Here is a 21,860-nt window from a genome sequence, read left to right as displayed (position 1 = left end):
AAATTGCACATCTCTCTCTCTCTCTCTCTCTTTCTCATTCTCTCCTCACATCCCACATCCCTATTTGTGTAAAAATAAAACAACGCCCTGCATGTGTGTATAGGTGAGTATGTGTATACAAATGCATGGAAAAAGAATAGAATAAGATGCACTCAGCTGTTTAATGGTGAGCCCCCTGGAGAGCAAAGTGGTGGTGGTGGTTAGTTTGGGGTGGGAGGTGAATGAAGGGAGATTTTTGACTGTTTGGGTATTTTATTTGAATCTTTTACAAGGACATTGTCGTCATGTATGGCTGGTGTGGTTAATAAGCCAAGATATTAAAAATATTGATAAACCAAGATACTAAAAATATTAATACTAGTCACCTCCCCACAGGCAATGGTGAGGCCCAGTGAGGCCTGAAGTCTTTTGAGGCTGCCTAGTGAAAGATGAGAAGCACATGCGTTTTCTGGGGAGACAAAGATGGCCTCGTGCTCCCCAGTTCAATTGATTACAAGACTCTCAGTGGTAAGTATAGATGATCAATTCCAGGAGCACCCAGAGCTCCAGTGTGAGAGAAAGTGAAAGTAAATAATTCCTCAAACTAAACAGATTAAATTAAAAGCATTTTTCATTCATTAGAAAAAAGAGCAGGCCCTCCTTTGTTTTGTTAATGTATTTAAGTAGAGTATGGATTTTTGCCTTTCTTGGCCTTTTCGCCTTGTTCCCACTGGCCCATGCTGTCTTTTTATTTGAATTATCTGTTTATTATATTAGGTTAAGAACCCAAAGGCCATTTTGCATGGGACACACTATAAATACCCATTATCACGGTTATATATTATTGACCTGATAAAGGAAGACAATTTATGAAGAAATTAGATTATCTCAGTTTTTCTATCATCTGTTTTATTATAGTCTGAAGATTACATACGCAGTTAAGAAAATGAACCAAATCTTCCAGTTGGCAATTCTCTTAGCTCTGTCTACACGGCTGTGATATTAGGGAGACTAAATGTGTAAGCCAATATATTTATGTCAGCCATCATCCCTCTCCCTCCCAATTCGTACACACCTATTTCATTCATCATTTTGACAGTTTGTACAAGCAAACTGTCCTAATTTTTTTCAAGAGCTCTTTTCACAAATTGAGTGTGATGTGGAATTAATCATACCCATTAGGCAGGAGTTGGGAGGACTTTCATTACCATGGGGCATCTTTATCCCTCAGCACTAGGCTTCCTCCATATTGGATCACAGAGACTTCTCAGCCACTCACAGCCCCTTCCCTCATCCCAGAGGAGCACTATGTGATTATCTGTGGTCAACTAAGTAAAGTTTGACTCTTACTCCTGTGTTGAAAATACCCCTTTCATATATTACATCTTTTTTTGTTTTCTTCACAGCAACCCATTATCATATTTATTGTTATTTTGCCTTGTTGGGAAGTCTCCTCCTAACCACTTCTCTCTCTTCCTATCCCTCTCCTTCCCACTATCTTTTTTTTTTTTTTTTTGGTGAGGAAGGTTGGCCCTGAGCTAACATCTGTGCCCATCCTCCTCTACTCTGTATGTGGGACGCTGCCACAGCATGGCTTGACGAGTGGTGTGTAGGTCTGTGCCCAGGATCGGAATCCACAAACCCCAGGCCACGAAAGTGGAGGGCAGGAACTTAACCACTATGCCACCAGGCCGGCCCCTCCTCCCCACTATCTTTAAAAATAAAAGATAGAAAGAAATTTTAAAATGCCAGCTTCAAATAGAAAGTGTTACACATGATCCCAAGCGGCAAGCGTCCCTCTGGCTATTCTCCTGCATTTTATGTAGAAGTGTTCTAGAATAATGAGGCAGAGGAGAAGGATAAAGAGATAGAGTTTGCAATGGTGACAACTGAGAAACTTTGGTGCAAATTGTTTATTGTAGATTTGCAATGTGAGGCTTGTGTGTGAAAATGTATGCCTTTATGCCAACCGGTGTTTTACACAGGGAGGAAAAAAATCTGACCTACTTGCAATTAACCATTTAGGCTTAAAATTCTAGCTCTGAAATCCTATGCTGTTTCTTTGCCTTTCCTTGTTACAGAAGAGAACATTCTGAAAGATATAGCCTAGATCTATAATTGTGAAGACGCTGTTAGATAAATATGCACTGCTTAGCTCTGCAGCTCTTAAAAAATTATAGAGATTCTGACAGTTTAGTGGAAGGAGTAGTATTTATATCTCCAAAGCATGTGGGCGGCCCTGACAAATATTAGTTACATAAGCCTAATGATAGCTGTACTCAAACAAACACAAAGTTGCTTTAAAATAGAGAAACTTCTTAAACTTTATCTCATGCGTGCAGACTCCAAGGAAGTGGATCTTCAGTGTGATTTTTCAGCCTAAACTTTCAACGGCATGAAATATCATTTCTTTCGTAAAAGAGCTTTGACGTGAAAATCAGAAACATACACTCCCATCCTGACTCGATGGCTTTGGACCAATCACTTCCCGCTCTAAGTACAGACGTAGACTCTTATTTGCATATGCAAAGCTAGGAGGTTAAGACCCCTCAAGATATTTTGTGATTCTATGCTTTTAGCTTCCTTTCTTTCATATACCATTATTCCTACCTTTATTTTCAGCTGACTATTGTCCCAATATTACCCCCAATTTTTATAAGTTATAAAAACATTGTTTTTTATTTCCAATTCTATGGTTTCTGTTTTTTGGAATAGAGATCAATGTCCCTGTTTTATAGTTGTGTGGTAACTGCTTAACCCTCCCACTGAAACAGCCTTAAGAAACCCTGTAAACAGAACTCAGGAATAACAATAAAATGATATCAAGATTTTGTGGGTTCCTATATGGACTTTAAGATGTTGTAAGTTCTTATGAGAATTTTTCCTCTCTGTTTATAATAAAATAGTTGAAAGTATTATTTTAATTATAAAATTACTGAACAAATAGTCTTTTTGGTTAAATAAAAAAATGAATGAATCTTAGTAACATAGAGTTTTACAAATAATTATGCAGAAGCCATTTGGTCATTGATTTGTTAAAAATGTATAGAGCATGTGTGTGTGTGTGTATATATATATATACATATCTCATTATGAAGATATCCAGAGAAACCTCACTCAAGGAGCTCAGAGTCTGTTGGGGGAAATAAGACATTTTGTGAACATGATATAAAAGGACAGCACATGGGTAATAGGGGTTGAGAGAAAGATGAGGTATGAGGAGAGTAATAGGTTTTCATGTCAGTATAAGAGGGCCTGGCACGTGGTAGGTGCTGAATAAATATTCACCGAGTGAATAAGTGAATGAAAGTGAGACACAATCCATCACCATCTCCATGTGAAATATCCTATGACCTTTAGTGTAATGGAAGCTATGAAGCAATGAGCCACCTCTATAAATGAGTTGTACTTGGTAGACACCAAGAGGAAATAAAGAGCCCAGGAGGGCTGAGAAATCATCTAAACCATAACAAAGCATTGCTGTGGGGTCCAAATATATAAAACAGTGGCCATTTTGCTTGTGTTGCACCATAGACTGAATGTTTGTGACCCCCCAAAACTCATATGTTGAAACCTAATCCCCAATGTGATGGTATCTGGAGGTGGGTGTTTGGGAGGTGATTTGGCCGTAACGTGCCCTCATAAAAGAGACCCCAGAGAGCTCCCTTGTCCATTCGCCATAGGAGGTTATAGCTAGATGGCCATCTATAAACCAGGAAGTGGGCTTTCATCATACACCACGTCTGTTGGTGTGTTGTTCGAGCCTCCAGAACTGTGGAAAATAAATTTCTGTTGTTTATAAGCCCCCAGTCTGTGCTATTTTGTTACAGCAGCCCAAACAGACTAAGACACTTTGTTAAACTTATTGTGGTATAGAGGAAAAACGACGGACTGCAGCACAGCAAGGAACTGGATTCAAACTTCCTTTAATATTTATGGGCTCTCCATGCTTCAGGTTCCTTATCGGTAAATTGAGGATATTACTCATCTGAAAAAGGTATTATGACAATTCTGTAGTATGACTCTATCACTCTTATTAGTTTTGTGATCCAACTTTAGTTTTCTCATCTCTAAAATGGGAATAAAAATGGTTAAGTACCTTAAAAAGTTGACGTGGGGTAGTTATGAGTAAAATGCATAACCCTGCCTTCTAAGTAGTCAATGCTCGACAAATCTAGGCCAGTAATAGTAATCTATTTATGTCTCTGGCAGATATAACAAAGCTTTATATAATTTTATGCATATTTACACAGTAATATTTCCACATTATTTATTTGTCTTATTTGGTATTAAAACTCCCTGTTAGATATGGACTCTTATTTCTCTGTTGTGGGGATCAGGAAACCCAGCTCAGAGAGACGAAGCACTCAGGATGTTTCCAGTAAGAGAGGAATTAGGCTGAGGTATCGTCTGGCCAGGAATTGCAGTCTTCCTACAATACCAAGACGGGAGTCATGTTTACCATGTGTTGGTTATGTCATAGAAAGAGCCAGATGGACCTGAGTTTGAATCCTGATTCTGCCTTTCATTACCTGTGTATTTTCAGGAAAGTCACTTTAGTCTCTCTAAGCTTCAGATTCTTCGTCTGGAAAACAGGCATGATATTATCTACTTTTTAAGGTTGTTGGGAAGATTATAAAAATTAGATGAGAAAATGTATGCCAAGCACCTGTCACTTGGACACTCATGAAATGAGTTTTGAGTGTGAAATGAGCTAATTTTACCCTTATTTCTTAGTTAGGAAAGCCCCAACTGTAGGGATCATCCAGTCTGGCACAGCCCCCAGTGCTTCACAGAAGGCTGTTCCTTAATAAATGTTAGGAGAAGAAAGGTTCTGGCTAAATAAGCCTCGGAAGGGTGTGTGAAGCAAGATGGAATGAGGTTCTTTTCTGCAGGACTTATTTCATAGACTAATAGATAATGTGAATCTTCTACAGTGGGATTTGTAGCAGAACTTCATTAAGTTCATTTGGCCACAGAATTCTCTTTAGTGACTAACGTTCCGTAGAACACACACTGGGACATGTTGATCTAGTCAAGCATCTTCCTTTGGTGGGGGAGGAAACCGGAGGCTAGTGTCAGCCAGAGGAGAAGGGGCAGAACCAGGACCAGGACCAGGCTCGCCTGACATCCTGGGTCTTCCTGAGTTGACACCGCTTGGTGTTGGCACAGCTCCCTTTCTCCCACTTCCCTAGTGTCTGCTACTGGTCCTAAGAGGGATAAAGTATGGTATGGAGTCTCTGGATAGGACACAGGAAGGGAGGGAACCATGGAGGCATCTAGTTAGAGAATGTACAAGAAATGACAAGTCGGAGATTCACAACTGGATGACAACACAAGTCGGCAGGCCAATGAACCCTAGTTGTGGCATTTTCTTAAGACCCTCTCATTAAGACCCTGAGTCTATGAGAGGAAGATATTGAATTGTGCACTTGCAACCATAGTATCACGCTAAAGAGACTAAGGAAAAGGCTCCCTGTTAATATTACTAACTGCAGCCCAGTCACATAGCCTCTTGCTGCCCGTTCATATTTTACTGACATGAGCAATTACATGTCCTGTAATGGCAATGAAGCAATAAAATTTATGTCTTGTCATCTTTAACAAGATTAGACATAACCCTTCTCATAAATGTAATACTGAATGGAGATTTTTGAGAACATAAGTATAGTTAAAGATCCTTGAGTTTATCCCTCATAGTTAATTAAAATCCTCCCCAAGAATCAGCAGATGATAGATATAAAGACTTGGAACCTTTTAAGCCATGGAAGGATCAACTAATGATTTTTTCCATACCTTGCTCAGCTTCAGCTGGGTGTGTGACTCACAACACTTGTACCATAGGGATTTCAGAAGAGCGGCGAAGGGGGTGACCCCTATTCCCGCAGCGATGCACACGCTCACAGGGTAGTGAAACACGTCCGTCAGCGCAGCTCCGAATGGCCCGTCCACTGCCAGCCTGCAATCACAGAGGGCAGGCGTACGACGTTCAGAACACTCTGCTCTTGAAAACAAAACCACCCAAAACCAGTGCTTTTTACAGGGTGTGTTTGCAAGTGTGTGCAGGGAGGTTGGTTCTGCGCTGGAGAATGCCCTATCTGGAGAACTTGGATTTAGCATGAGGATATGGAAGCTTGCATCATGGGGGACGACCAGGCAGTCCAGCCCGGGTGCCATTCTTGGAAGGACAAAGCCTGACTTCTCTGGCTCGAGCTCACCCCTCTTCCTTGTGGCACGCTCTTCCTACAGTTCTCAGAAGCTTGTTTTGGCTCCAAGCGTCAGGAAGACTGGTAGAAGAAACCTTTTCTTTTTCTTTCTTTCTTTTTTTTTTCCCGTTGCCATCAGAGGAAAAGAGCAGAAGCATCAAGATGGTTTAGAAGCTTATCTGTCCTTTTGCTAATATACTTCTCCCCTGGTTTTATTCATTCAATCTCACATCTTAGCATGTTTATATAATTTTAGTTCTAATAGAAGCCATTTATTTGGAATAAATATAATTTTGAAATAATTTGTCAGTTATGTAGAGTTTCTAAAACTCATTATTTTAGATTATGTGGACTCAAAATCTGCAATAATTAGGCCAGTGGCAGCACTCTTCGTCTTTGCTTAGCAAGTTTTTCTTTAAAAGGATAAAGCATATTCATTGAATGTGTACAATTGTCTTTAACATGATCCTAAATGGATTGGCCCCTGGATTCTGCTCCATTTCTCATGACCAGTTCTCCACACTGGCTTTTCTTTCATTTCCTAAAATACACAGTATCCCCTTCTGCCATGGGGCCTTTGCACATGATCATCCAAGTAATCACTTGGAAACTCTGCCCCAATTTCTCCCCGCTCCTCTTACTTGGTTAATAATTACCCTTTCATTAGGTCTTATCCCAATCATCATTTCCCTGGGGAAGACTGCTTGGACCACTTACACTAGGTTAGATCCCCTCTTATATAACTGATAGCACCATGTAGCCCTCCTCTGTAGTCCTCATCACAGTTGTAATTTTACAGTTTTTGGGGTGTGTGTGTGCATGATTTGATTTGAGTTTGTCTTGATCACTAGACTACAAGTTCTACAGAAGGAGGGGCCATGTCTGTCTTTGCTCACCACTGCATCCCTGGACCTTGCATGCTCTCCGACCTGCAGTTGTTCAATAACAATTTGTTGAATAAATCGTAAAGGGTATGTTTAAAATATTTCAGTCAGCAGAATGTATTAAATAACCTCAACTATTCCAAAAGTACACATTTACATATGAACAAAAGTATGCTAATTAAAAGGTTTCTAAGTTATTCACAACCATTCCCTAAGGGGTGTCTGTCGAAGGCACCCGAGGTTGGTCCATTTGGGCTTCCTCTGTGCTCATGAAAGTTCAATTGAGTTTATTCTAAAATATTCCATATGCCAGTCATCCTAATAATTCAAATGAACTCTCCTCAAGCTAATCTTAATTAATAGGGCTTTATTACATATTGATATATGGAAATGGAAGAATAAAACTAAAAGATCATTAACCAGAAAGGGTTCGCATCTCAGCCCACTGTTGATTATTTTATAAATAATTAGATAAGGGGAATTGAGAGAGAAAAAAATATGAAACTGTCCACGGATTAAAATGTCTTATTGTTAATTGTTTTTATAATTAGTCGTAGTTGGGATTTATTTGACACTGATTTGAAAAGATAACAATTAAATCCAAAGAAGAACTCTGTGTCATATAATCCACAGAAATACGTAATAAACAAACTTGTACCTAATTAGAATTGAGAATCTAAGCTGGAAGTGGCAGGAGAAAATATTTAGTCCAACTTCCCTGCTAATCTAGTAATCCTTCCTCCTGCAGCCCCCTGATAGCTGATCGCTTTCTGATGTCAGAATGCAGGGCACCTTGCTCCATTTAGGGGCAGTTCTAAGTATTAGACCATTATTTTTCACGTCTCACTGAAATCTGTCTTCTGACAACTCACGCCTCTTGCCTTCCTGAGAAACACACCCCAGGTCTTGTCACTTTCCTGCGTCTCAGGCCTTTAAATAGTTGATCATAGCTATCACGACAAATCGATTCTTCTTTTTTGGACCAAAATTTCTTCATTTCTCAAGACGTCTCACAATCCTGAGTTGGCTTCCTTTGCACAAATTCTTGACTGTCAAGTTTACTCAGCTGCTCCCTCTTTGATGTGGATACCAAGTTTAATAATGCAGCTTAGAAAACAATTGGCCTTTCCAGCTTCTGCATCGCGCTGTTCCTCGTTGCTTATAGTCAGCAGCATCCCCCAGTCACCTCTTCATCCTCCTGTCCTGTCCCTCCCAACCCACGGCCTTTATTCATCCACGTTGTTCTCCTTGTCTGATCAGCACTTTCATTGTCATCTCTGTTGCAGGCGACCTTTCTTATTTTGCTAATAATAATAGCTAACTTTTTTTATTATGCATTATGCTAAGAGCTTTACAGGGACTGTCACACGTAATCCTAAACAAAGCCTTAGGTACAATGATTATCATCTTCATTTTACAGATGAGGAAACTGAGGCACAGTGTTACATACATTCTTCAGGATCACACACAAAGCTGGACTTTGAACCCAGGCTGTCTGATGCTGGAGCCCCTGGTTGTGGGCAGCAGGTTAAATTGCTGAAAACTTTAGTATCAACTCTTGAGAAATTCCTCCATTTTACTTCAGAAGGTAGTGGCTTTTAAAAGAGCCACATTCTCTCCCTTTTTCCTGGGTACAGAGGAAGAAGTTTCCCTCTCTCTGTCTAGGTTTGCTTCTCTTCTTGGGCTCTTTGCCTCACAGATTCCTGGTGCCGAATTAAATCCTTTCTGGGTTCAAAACAGCAAAATAAATATGGTGCTCTCCCCAACATGTTTGATGTAATTCAAAATTAAAACAATATCGAGAGGTAAAATCATCCAAGGAACTCCAATAAAATTCTGATTCTTTCTATGTTGACGATTTAAACAAATTCTAGATATTCTAGGGTTTTACTGTTAATGTGTATGCCTACACACATATAGAGGCAGAGATCAAATGAATTTAATAAATGTAGGGAAGCTGCACTAATTACAACTACTCATTTTTATTCATTCAATAAATATTTATTGAGTGCCATCTAAGAGTTAGGGCCTGTTCTAGGCACTGGGACAACAAAGTGAACCAAACAAAGTCCCTTTTCTCATGGAACTTCCATTCAGTGTGGGGAGGTAGATGGTAAATGAATAAACGAGCAGATATTTAGTGTGTCGGGTTGTAATAAGTACAATGGAGAAGAATAAAGTAAAGCGTGAGGCGTGGGGACGACCGAGTGTCAGTTGGAGGCTGTTGTTTCATATGAGGTGGGAGGGAAAGGCCTCACTGGAAGGAGATCTTTGAGCAGAGACCTGGGGGAAGTGGTGGACCTGCCAAGCAGAGATCTGGGGAAGAGTGTTCCAGGTGGAGGGAATAGCAGTGACAGAGGCGGTAAGGAAAGTATTCTTGGTGTGGAAGAAAGACAAAAAACTCCTAGAAGAAAAAACAGGCAGTACACTCTTTGATATCGGTCTTAACAGCATCTTTTTGAACACCATGTCTACACAGGCATGGGAAATAAACAAACAAACAAAAAAGCAAATGGGCCTACATCAGACTAAAGAGCTTCTACAAGGCAAAGGAAACCACCAACAAAAAGAAAAGACAACCCACCAACTGGGAGAAAATATTTGCAAATCATATGTCCAACAAGGGGTTAATCTCCAAAATATATAAAGAACTCATACAACTCAACAACAACAACAAAACAATCCGATCAAAAAATGGGCAGAGGAGGGGCTGGCCCCGTGGCTTAGCGGTTAAGCGCGCGTGATCCGCTACTGGCAGCCCGGGTTCGGATCCCGGGCGTGCACCAATGCACCGCTTCTCCGGCCATGCTGAGGCCGCATCCCACATACAGCAACTAGAAGGATGTGCAACTATGACATACAACTATCTACTGGGGCTTTGGGGGAGAAAAAGGAGGAGGATTGGCAATAGACGTTAGCTCAGAGCTGGTCTTCCTCAGCAAAAAGAGGAGGATTGGCATGGATGTTAGCTCAGAGCTGACCTTCCACGCAAAAAAAAAAAAAAAATGGGCAGATGATATGAATAGATATTTTTCTAAGGAAGATATACAGATGGCCAACAGGCACATGAAAAGAGGTTCAGCCTCGCTAATTAATAGAGAAATGCGAATCAAAACTACAATGAGATATCACCTTACACACATTAGAATGGCTATAATTACAAAGACAAAAAGCAACAAATGTTGGAGAGGATGTGGAGAAAAGGGAACCCTCATACACTGCTAGTGGGAAGGCAAACTGGTGCAACCGCTATGGAAAACAGTATGGAGATTTCTCAAAAAATTAAAAAAAGAAATAACATATGATCCAACTATCCCACTACTGGGTGCTTATTCAAAGAACTTGAAATCAACAATTTAAAGAGACTCATGCACCCCTATGTTCACTGCAGCATTATTCACAATAGTCAAGACGTGGAAGCAACCCAAGTGCCCATCAACTGATGAATGGATAAAGAAGATGTGGTATATATATACAATGGAATACTACTCAGCCATAAAAACAGACAAAATTGTCCCATTTGCAACATCATGGATAGACATTGAGGGTATTATATTAAGCGAAATAAGCCAGACAGAGAGAGACAAACACCACATAATTTCAGTCATATATGGAATATAAACAAATACATGGATAAAGAGAACAGATTAGTGGTTACTAGAGGGGAAGGGGGTTGGGGGGTGGGCAGAAGGGGTAAAGGGGCACATATATGTGGTGACGGATAAAAATTAGACTATTGGTGGTGAGCACGCTGCAGTCTATACAGAAACGGATAAATAATATTGTACACCTGAAATTACACAATGTTATAAACCATTATGACCTCAATAAAATGATTGAAAAAAAATTTCAAAAAAAGGCTGGAGGAATGGCTGAGTGCAAAAAGGGAGCAGGGGGTGGGGCAAGGGAGCCCAGGGAGGCCTTGGGCGACCAGATCATGTTAGGCCTTGATCTGACAATGCACTCCACAGATAGAAAGCCCGCCGACTTCTGAGAAACACGTACTAAGTTCTTTTTGGGGGATCGTCTGACATACTGGCTGGTTTGTGAAGAGGAGAGTTGGTTGATAGACTGGATGACTGCATACACCCAGAGCCGAGACCAGGCTAGCAAATAGAATGAAGGTATCCACCTTGGCATTGCCAAGGCAGGGACCGGTGTGTGTGTGTGTGTGTGTGTGTGTGTGTGTATGTACTTTTATTCCTGATTTTAAGCATTGGCACTGCATTCTGAACCTTAGAATTCTGTTACATTGTCTCTTTTCCATGACAAAAAGGAAAATGTTTTAATGGAATAGTCAGGTCTTGTCATCTGACTTGGAGCTCTGATCTGAGCAGATGATATTTCTAGTTGGTTTGTTCTCACACCACTCTTTAATTCCAATGTTTGAAATGAAGGCACGGTGTGACTCTCCCAACTCACTAAACACAACAAATCTCAGTGCTACATAGTGACAGTTCAGTATCCCATGGGAATGGGGAAAGAGGGACAATAAGCTGGTTAGAATCTGTGCCTTAAATTTATTCTGGTGTCTAGTTTGTAAATATTTGTTAAAGTAAACGAGCTAAGCACCTATATTGGGCACAGGTATTCATTCATTCATTCCTTAAATATGTACTCTGTACTCACCACGTTTCAGACACCATTCTAGGGACGGGACATTTGGAGGTGGCCAGACAATGGCGTGCCCTCAGGAAGTTCCATTCTAAGTGTCTCCTCATGGTATTCCTCACTCAAATTCTTATGGCAGTGGCCACTGCTTGGTAGTTCCTGATACCTTCCAAGGATGGAAGGAGAAGGACTCTCCTGATGCTTCCTTTGAAGTATCAAATTCTTCCAAAATGTTTTCCTCAACATTTTTTTGTATGTGTCCCTGTTTTTCTGGGATCCTAAACATGGGTTTGCATGCTTATTGGGTAATCCTGCAGCCAGAGCGGGACTCGACTTTAAGCCATTGTTGACTCAAAGGAACCAAGGAGAGGTAATTTACACTGGGATTTCTGTCATGTGCCCAGGTTTTTCTGAATAGGATGCTATTGTGGGTTGAATTGTGTCCCCAGTTGGAAGGTTGAGGTCCTCACCCTGAGTACCTTAGGATGAGAACTTATTTGGAAATAGGGTTGTTGCAGATGTAATTAATCAAGTTAAGATGAGGTCATACAGGATGAGGGTGGGCCCTTAATCCAGTATGACTAGTGTCTTTTTAAGAAGAGGCCACAGAAACACAGAGATACCGACACAGGAGGGGAGAACACCACGTGATGACGGAGACAGAGACTGAATTGCTGCATCTGCAAGCCGAGGAATGCCAGGCATTGCTGGAAGACCACCAAAGGCCAGGAAGAGGCAAGGAAGGAGTCTTCCCTCCATGGTTCAGAGGGAGCATGGCCCTGCTGACACCTAGATTTTGGACCTGTAGTCTCCAGAATTGGGAGAGAATAACTTTCTGTTGTTTTCAGCTGCCCAGTTTGTGGTACTTTGTTACGACAAGCCTAGGAAACGAATCCAGATGGCATCATTGCGTTTCCACCCTTCTCAGATCTACCCTCTGCACATCTCTCTTGTAGCAAAATTAAATCATTTGCTTGCATGTCGATGTTGATTCCATTAGACCTCTTGAAGTCCTAGATAATGGAGGCAATGTTTTGCATCTCTGCATTTCTGACACATACTGGAGGTTAATTAATACTTGTTGCACACACACATGCAGGACTGACCGAATGAATGACACCACTAACTTTCTTGACTCTCAGATCATTTTGTCCTTTTATGACCTTCAATCTGTAATGGTTTGGCTCTTTCTCCAGTGTATGGGGTGTGCCAGATTAATTCTCACTCTGAGGTATCCTTCTTATGAAGACCAAACTTCACAAAATTTACAAATATAATTTAAAAACATCGGACTGTGACGACCAAAAGTTCGCAGGGCTGTCTTACTCATTGCGGGCTGCGTGTAATTAGCCAAGTGATGTGTTGGAGTTGGGAAAGCAAAATGCTCCGTCTCCCTGGATCATCACCTGCCTTTGTTGAACATTCGTTTTTTAAAGAAATGTACTGCTTCTACTGGAAATCTACTAAATTTTACTTTGGGTATAGATTCTCAAATTTAAAAAATGGACTCAAGCTTAAAGTCTAGAATAAAGATAGTGCTGAATTTGGTAGTATGTTGGCACACTAAAACACTTTACTTTTATAATATTCTAAATTATAGATAAAAAGGAAATGGGATCCAACCTTGGCAGTCTCCAGGGCTCCTTGAGGGCATGTCCCTCTGCCTCAAAGGCCTTACATAAAGCTTCCGTCCAGTCGCCAGCTGCCCGGATGTGCACACTGAAGAAGTCCTCCTGGGGAGCCGAGGTGAGGGTGAATGGGTGCCATTCCAGTGAGGATATGGACGGGCACTGTATCAAGATGTACTGCCCTGGTGCCATTTTAAAGTTACGCTTTTTCAGGTGAAGTTCTAGGACTCCAGAAGGATGGCTGACCACCTAAATCAGAGCAAGAGCGTTGTTGGTCTCTTTACTCAGGTTAAATAATAAGAAAATGGCCTTCATTCCAACAAAGGGTTTTAAATTTTAAATCAGCTTTTTTAAAGGTATCATTTATACATACCATTTGCTATGAGCTGCCAACGATCTTTGCCATCACCTTCATGTCTGGGTTGGCAGCTCCAGCAAGAATGAAGTTTATCTCCTTCACAGGGCTATGTCTAAAATTTAGGTAGCTGCACCCGGGTGCAACACGAGGCCCACCATGTGACTTTCTGTCTCAAATGGCCAAGCTTTTCTTAGCACAGATAACCAGACCCAAGAAAATATAAGCTAGCGTCTCACACATAGCACTTAATTATGCTTAAAGTTGTTAAAATAACTTTGCATTTAACGTGACTATTAAAATAGTCACAGAATTATCTCCACCTTTTAAAAATGTAGGTCCTGTCTGTTTTCAATGAGCTGCATCTTTTCTCAATCCCTTGTGAATTAACCCTGGAATTTCTTCATTCCAAGCGGAAAACAATCTTCAAACTCACTCTCAAATGTTTTGCCTTGTTTTAGTCAAGTCTTGCCCAGGCTCATGCCTAGGCTCTGAGTTTTAGATGTAGGAAGCATTATGTAAAGGTTCTTGTCACCTTTATAAGAACTTTAGAACTTGCTGCTTATCAGAGAGAAAGAACTAATTTCCCTTCTTAGATTTCCATCTTGTTTTCTGAAAAATCTCTCCAGGCCCCCATGTCTTCTGCGGCAAGAGGTATAAGGGAACAAAATTTAACGTCTAGATTCTGCGGCAGTATTTTTCCATTCAGAAGAGATTTTCACAGCATTTTAATCATTAGTGCTGTTTCTCCTCTCCCTATTGAGATTCATTCTGATTTTGCTATTAAATTGTCTCCCTAGTAACAGCTCTAGCAGATTTCTAGAAGTTTTACTGTCTGGCTTTTGATACGGCCTGACATCCTTTGGTGCCTAACTTAAAAACAGCAACAGAGAAAGAGCTTAAAACAGAAATATGAAGCAATTTCTTTGCATCTGCTTTCACGAAGACAGTTAAAGAGATATCGTACTTGGTTAATACTATATTTGCAAACCGGTACAGGTTTGCAATAGTGGAGAATTTCTTCCAGACATTTGTAAAACTGGAGGAGAGTATTTGGTAGCTTTTCAGTCTCCTAGACATGTATTCTTTGTCTATCTGCTCCCATCTTCCTCCAGCACGAGGTATAAATGGGAGAGCTGTGAGGAGGGATGGCAAGATTAGAAAACGCTACCAGGGGAGTGCTCATTCGCTAGAGTAGAGCTCCTTATACGTCCTTCCTCTCCATTTTGAAGCCCCCCGAGCCTCCTCTTGCTCTTGAACCTGAGAGTGTCTTTGGCTCAGAAGTTCCAGGTATGAGCGTGTGCTTGAAAATGTATGTATAACATTTGCGTGTTTGCAAAATCCATCTCTTTATGTGGTGAAGGAAGTGATTATACTACAGGTTACTATGACCAATGTAAAGCGTACTCAGTCCCCTTGTCTTTTTCCTCCTAGAGAGAAACAGAAATAAAGAGAAATACAGATGATTCCAGTCCTGTACCATAACCTTTATCAGAATTCTGTGTACTAGTCTGGAACCCTGATCCCTATCTTCAGTAAAATTAGTCACACTAAAAGATGCGCAGGATACAAGCAATTATTACAAGATGAGCCGCTAAATTACAGACAATTCTGCAGTAAAAATGGCAAATTAAAAACTTGGGCTAATAAAAAATTTTAGTCTACACTCAGGCTTTTATTCAGAAATAAAGCTACATGCTTACCTTGGTAATGACAACTTCTTGTTGGAATCGCCAGAACCTAATTATTCTTTCACATGCATATAAGACCACCGGGCCTAAAACCCATTTCCAAGCCTGCAGAGAGCAGCAGAAAGAAAGGAAATGGAAATGAAAATAGAATCCAAATATTTTCAATTTGAACCAAATCAATACATAACGTGATGGGGTTTGGACATTTTCCCTTAACTTTGGGTCAGTTATCAACAGCAAAGATGTCTCCTTGTATTAAATACTATAACATTCAATTATTTCTTGAAGTCTACAAGCTTATTTAAGAGATTAAACTCTTCTGTATTGGTTTTTATGCTTACTTGATCAATGATGCCTTTATGTAATTAGAAATAATTGAATTTGCAAAGAAATAAGAAAGCAGATTGATGTTTATGTTACATATGATAGGGTCATAAATGCTCCCAAACTCGGCCAAAGTCAAAGGCTTACTAAATTACTGAGCCAACAGAGGATGTGGGAAATTAAATAGAAACATTTTGAATGGTAATTTTTTGGGCCAACAATGCATCACAACTTGGGGGTTTGCCTGAAGAAACACACATACCCACCCCCACACACATACACACACTCACACACACACAACACATACACAGCCAATTGTGATCTAGAATAAAACATAAAGTTGGTTTCTCAGTATTTTAAATCTAGGTTTTTAGAATCAAAACAAAAGCCTCAACAACTGTCTAGAGAATTGTGACAGTGAACATTTCCATTCTTAAGTTACATCCTACGTTAACCTTTTATGAGTATAATCTGCACTATCGATGATAGTTTACCAGCAGGCTATCCTTGTACCAAGTGTTGGGCACAGCATAAGGTGTCTTCTTCCCCTAAAAGGGAAAGAAGGGGAACTTAAAAATTCTGAAGACTTATACTAGGTCTGATATCAAACAACCCTACGAGGCATATGGTACTCTCTTTATTTTATAGCAGAGGAAACTGAGGGTCAGCAAGATCACACAAATTGCCCAGAGTCACAAAGGCAATAAGATGCACAGTAAAGATGGGCCTGACCACGTGGCCTGTGCTCTTTCCAGGGCCCCGATGTGTCCCTTGAGCATGTACCATGTCATCATTCTTCTTTCTGTCTAGTGCTGACATAGATACTGACACTTGTTTTACAAAACATTAGAGACTCATGAATTCATTGAATTTCAGGATGTTAAGCGTTCTTGGAAATTTAGCCTGATTTTGCATTTAAAGAAGAAAAAGCAAAAACAATAACAACAAATAAACAAACAAAAAAAAGAAGAAAAAACACAATGTTCTGGGAATGAGTATGAGTTGCCTGGGAGACAGAGCTATATGACAGGGAGCTAAGACTAGAACTCAAGCCTTTTCCTAATTTCCCTAAATTCCCTCCCTGGTATTCTAAATCCACCCCACCTTACTCCTCCTATTCTATCCTAGGAGCAAGAAGGGCGTCTCGTTCTTTTGAACTCAGACCTTCAGTAAAGCCTCGCTGATTGACTTGCCATCTTGGTCGCTCATCATTCCATTACCACTTATCCTGCTCTGTCTTTTCCACGGACAGGTCGCAAGCCCTTCAACATTATTTTTCCTTCCGTTATCTCTCTTGTTTTTTCTGTTTCTCTTTTGTTTATTTCTAGGTCTGTTTGTATGGCACCTCTTCCCACCTATGTCAACCCTCTCTGCTTTTTCCCTGGGAGCCTCTTGTTTGCCTGATAAGGGCTCAATTATGCAGGCAACACAAAGCCATTTGACCCACTTATTCTTTTCTGCTCCAGTGGGGTTCAGCAGTGTGTTCAGAATGGCAAAGAGAGTAAAACCTTTTGTCCATCTATGCTGTGGGGGTGGTGGTGGTGATGAGGAGAGTAAGGGAAAAGACATGAAGGAGTAGACATGAAGGATGGGGTTGAACCAAGGGGATGAATCCTTAGGTCTCTTATGCTGGAATAAACCAGAAAGTGTTTTGAGAATTGGTTTGGATATTTACAGAAATGATAACAAGAATGCAATTCTTTCTATATGAGCTTAGAGAGATATATGCAAAAACATTCACATATTCTGTATGTATTTTTACAAATAATCTTCCACATCCATTTTATAAAGTTTTAAACATCACACACTTCATCTCGGTGGTGTCAAATCAGTCATGGTCTCTGATTTTTCCATGTTGATACAATGGAATGGATTATTTTTCTTTACACAGTCAGTCGGGAAGGAGAATGGAAGGTATCCATCCTTGGCTCTATCTCTACTTTAGTATGTAAACCCCTCTAGGAGGAGAAAGCCCAGGTTAGTTACAGTGATGCTCCTGGAGCTCCAGGAAGTTAGGCAGTGAGGGAGAGGTATGTCCAGAGGTGAGTATTAGAAGATTATTCTAGCAGCGATGACCAGGACAGACAAGAGTAAGGACAAGACGGAGGCCACGCCCTAGAGCAGGAGGGGCATGTGGGGCGGTAGAACCTGGGCTGGGTCTCAGAAGACCTGCCTTCTGGTCTTGGGGTTACCATCCCTCACCGTATGCCTTTTAGCAAATCTTGGGCCTTTTTATGTTCAAATTTTCTGTTTGGTAAAATGGGAGAGCTGGGGGAAATTATTATTTAGGTACTCTCCAAGCTCTTCAATGTTTTAGCTTTATTCACAGACATAAACATAATATATGTACTTGCAGATAGCAGCAGAGAGCTGACAAAATGAGAGGTGGGAGAAGGTCAGAGGTTCAGAACGAATGTTGAAGAGTGTAGAGAAGAAAGTTCATGCCCACAGTTAGGAGCCCTGGTTCCTTGATGTGGCTTTACTGGGAAAGCCTTTGTGACATTTGCTTTTGTAACCATAGGTAAGAAATTAAAACTCCTTGGGCCTCAATTTCTCCATGTATTAAATAAAGTGGTAGAACTATTTAGTATCTAAGTTTCTTTAATGCTCTTTAAGGCTAAGTTTCTTTAAAACACTCTGTGGATTCTTAGCTTTATTTTTTCTTCTCCAAAATACTCAAAAAGTCATGGTACATTGAGTATTTTATGATAGAAATAAAACTATGTTGATTTAAAAGCTACAGTAATGAAACTTGTTTCCTCCACTTTCACTCCTGGTTTTTCATTCCTACCAGAAAATAAGAACAAGCTGGCTTTGATTTGATTTTATGTGTGTGTTTATGAACGGCCTCTTTCTCTAGACAATAAGATTTCCAGGGGCAGGAACCACGTCTCTGAATCTTGCCTCTAGCGCAATGTCAGCTATATAATAGCACTTAGAAAAGTTTGCAGGATTGACTCTATCTCAGTTAAAGCTTTTCTCTATACCATTGACATCATTCCCTAGTAATTAAAAAAAGTCAGCCTTATTATTATTATTTGTTAATGTTGTAGTTAAATGAAATAAGGCGCTTCTTTGCCTAAGGAAGACCAGGCATATTTTGAAAATGGATTGCATGAGAAATTCTAGAATCTGGAGTTTTCTGTGTGTCTGAGTTAGGGGTGGAAAGGGGAAGTGAGACACGTGGGGGAGAAGTGAACTGCAAGATATAATTGGTTCCTTTGATCAGTTCCATTTATATGAGGTGATGTACAAAGCATTCTCAGTCCTAACATGGGGGTAGTGCACCGCTGAATTGGTGAATTGATAAATATTCTACCGATAAAAGCACCATGAAAATGCACCCAGTTAAGAGAGGCAAAGAGGCAGAGATGGAGTCTTGCACAGCCCGGGTGCGTGTGGTGAAGTGAAGTGCAGGAACACTTCCTTGTCCTTGGGATGCCTTTTGGATTCAGTGTCTATAAGACATCAGAGAGAATATTGTACAGTTCAGCCAAGCGGTAATTGCACAGCCCACACATGCTTTGAATCAGGATCCATTAAAAATAATGGGAAAGAGTGACAACATGTTTGGGTGTGCAAGGAGGTATAGGAGGAGAGTGAACAGAGAGATGGGCCAGTTCCCCCCTTCTAATGATAATTAATGTCAGCGTACGCTGCTGGGAGCAGGCTCTAGTCTGTATTCATGAGGTGTGGGAGGGTATTGATTTTTTTATGGAGACGCTGTAGCTGAAAATTTTAGAGAGGCATTCATGTTCCTCATTAATATGCAGGCTGGGTAGTGGCTACCGATAGTTGAGTTTAAGACAGAGACAATCTATACTGGCCATTAAAAGAACCACAGTCTAATGGGCACATCTATTCCAGTTCTCTGTTTTAAACATTCCTCCTAGCAGTTTTCACTCTTAAAATCCAGAGCTTAGTTTAATATGCTTGAGGATTTTAGAAAAAGTCAATCATTATATTCCTCATCTGTTGATGGCTTAATTTCCTAAATCCCCACTATTTTATACCATTATTCCATTTTTTTATGATATATCTTTTTTGGCACTTGTTTCCTCCTACTTTTAATCTGCTGGCTTCATTTATTTTCTTTCATGCATTATCCAGCTGTCCCAAGGTTTGCATTGTTCTAAGGTAACCGAAGAGACCAAATAGGATTATTATTTCTATTTACCTATGCCACCAGCTATAATGATTACAGCATACCCAGGAAACCTTACTTTTGGGATCTTGTGAACATTACCATGGATTCTAATTAATTAAGTCCCTTTTTGGCTAACATTGTCATCATTTCAGTTATGGGAGCTTAATTAGAACAGGAAGTAAATCCATTTAAACAGTCCAATTTTTTCATTCCCGAAAGTTGTACTAAGAAAGAAGGCAAGCTTATAAAGAGGGCACGATTCTCATTTGGTTGTTGCTTAATGTTCGTTTGAGAAGTGATGCTATTAATTCTCAGAATGGAGGAGGCATTTATGCAGGGGGACAGGGAGCTGAACTTGCTAAGAGCGGAGGGATGAGGCAATGCCTGTCTAAGTCCTCCAGAGACATTATGGTGCTTGCTGTGCTATGAATTCCCACAATATCAGACATCCATATTTAAATGTAAGTAGAAGAACACATTTCAAAATGGACAGAGTGCTTTTGGCATTAAACCTCCCTTAAAATTATCCATAACTCGATTTCTCCATTAGCACACTTAATAAAGAGTTGGTTCTGTCTAGTGGTGACATGGGCTGTTCTTTTTTTGAAGCACATAAAAGCTCGAGTTATTTTAACTGTGGCGACAGCTATTTTTAAAAGCTCCTGGGTTCATTCTTACCGAAGGCTCCTTGCCTGAAAATTGAGGCACCGGGCACTGAGCAACCGTCTGCCATTCAGCGTAGTGGTCTCTACAGAAGGTGACATTGTGCAGCAAGAGACTCTCGGGAGTTTGGCCTCGAACAATCCGACTTGCCATTTAAAAAACAAAACAAAACAAAACTCAAAAATTTTAAATTGATTTTGTGCAGCCTTGTGCTACCACAGATTTATATTCTACAGTGGGCTCTGGAATAACACTTCCACTGTCTTGAAACTTGGGCCGTCATTCATTTCCCTCAGCATCTTTATAAAGGGGAATTTAAGAAGCTTTGTGTAACTTTGAAGATCCCAGAAAAGAAGTGCCCCTCTGTGGTATCCTGTGTTAAATTGAAAGTGTCTATATTAGAGAATTCATAATGAAGGGAAATTGTTTGAACACATCCTTTCGTAGACTGTTGAATTTAATTAGGTTACATCTCGTCCTGATTGCTGATTTGGCCTAATTGGCTAACTTTGTACTATTTGGGTCTTTTGCAGATTTATTTAACTTCTACCCTTCTTGGTTTGTTTCTGATCACCTAGAACTTTTCAAGCGAAGATGTCAGAAGAAGTGCTCTGAATAATGGTACCTTTTTTCCCCAGTGACTACCAGCAGGCTTAGTGTTTGACAGGGTCAAAACAGGTCAGTGTACAGTGTGTCCTCAGGACTATCTTGATGAATTTGAGAGCAAAAAGGGAAGTTGGCCTTCATGAATGGAGCACTGGATCAAGAGTCCTGTAATCCTGCTATATCATATTTGCCACAATGCAGTACTGACTGCTCTTTGACAAGTTGCTTTGGTACAAGTTCCTTGGTTTACTCATTGGTGCACAGGCTGTGAAGCATAAGACATTGAGGTCACATATCTGGGATTTGTTCAGTTGCTACGTGTTTATGATTTATTTTTGAGGAACATGGTCCTCATAGACTGAGAAACTTTAGCATCACAGAGGCTCAGGTTCTGGGTAGCCTGTGGAATAACATGGCCCCTTTTGAATCCTAGGGTGTGGGAGGAGGGAGAGCAATGCCCTTGGAAACAGCCTGGAGAACTGACATCTTGGCCTTTGTCCCAGTCTGTTTTATGGAAGTCATCCAAACTTGATAACATCCCTTTGAGTTAGATGAACAAATCTATTTGTGAATCCCACGAGCAAATGATGCCCAGACATGGGAAGGGTGAATAATCAATAGAAGCCAGAGGAAAAGAATCTGTAAATTTTAACACCTTCATTCTCAGGTTCTAGGCAACATACCTTATATTATCTAAAGAAATTTCAGAACGTCCCACAAATGCAGTATCTTTTTATTTTTTATTTTTTGCAGTATCTTTTTAAAA

The 21,860-nt window shown here is 40.3% G+C and overlaps 1 protein-coding gene across 1 annotated transcript in view; it reads right to left on the bottom strand.

Moving 5' to 3' along the window:
* The window catches only part of NOX3 (NADPH oxidase 3), a 57,107-nt gene that overhangs the window by 20,124 nt on the left and 15,123 nt on the right, over positions 1-21,860 (bottom strand). Inside the window, exons 7-10 of the mRNA XM_004440705.2 lie at positions 20,504-20,633; positions 15,367-15,459; positions 13,304-13,557; positions 5,776-5,938 (exon numbers count right to left, since the gene is read on the bottom strand). Of these exons, the coding sequence (XP_004440762.1) occupies positions 5,776-5,938; positions 13,304-13,557; positions 15,367-15,459; positions 20,504-20,633 (640 nt within the window). The remainder of the gene's footprint in view (positions 1-5,775; positions 5,939-13,303; positions 13,558-15,366; positions 15,460-20,503; positions 20,634-21,860) is intronic.

This window comes from Ceratotherium simum, chromosome 38 (genome assembly GCF_057802395.1).
Source record: "Ceratotherium simum simum isolate JZ-2026a chromosome 38, ASM5780239v1, whole genome shotgun sequence".
Classification (NCBI taxonomy): domain Eukaryota; kingdom Metazoa; phylum Chordata; class Mammalia; order Perissodactyla; family Rhinocerotidae; genus Ceratotherium; species Ceratotherium simum.
This window is presented reverse-complemented; position numbering and strand designations above follow the sequence as displayed.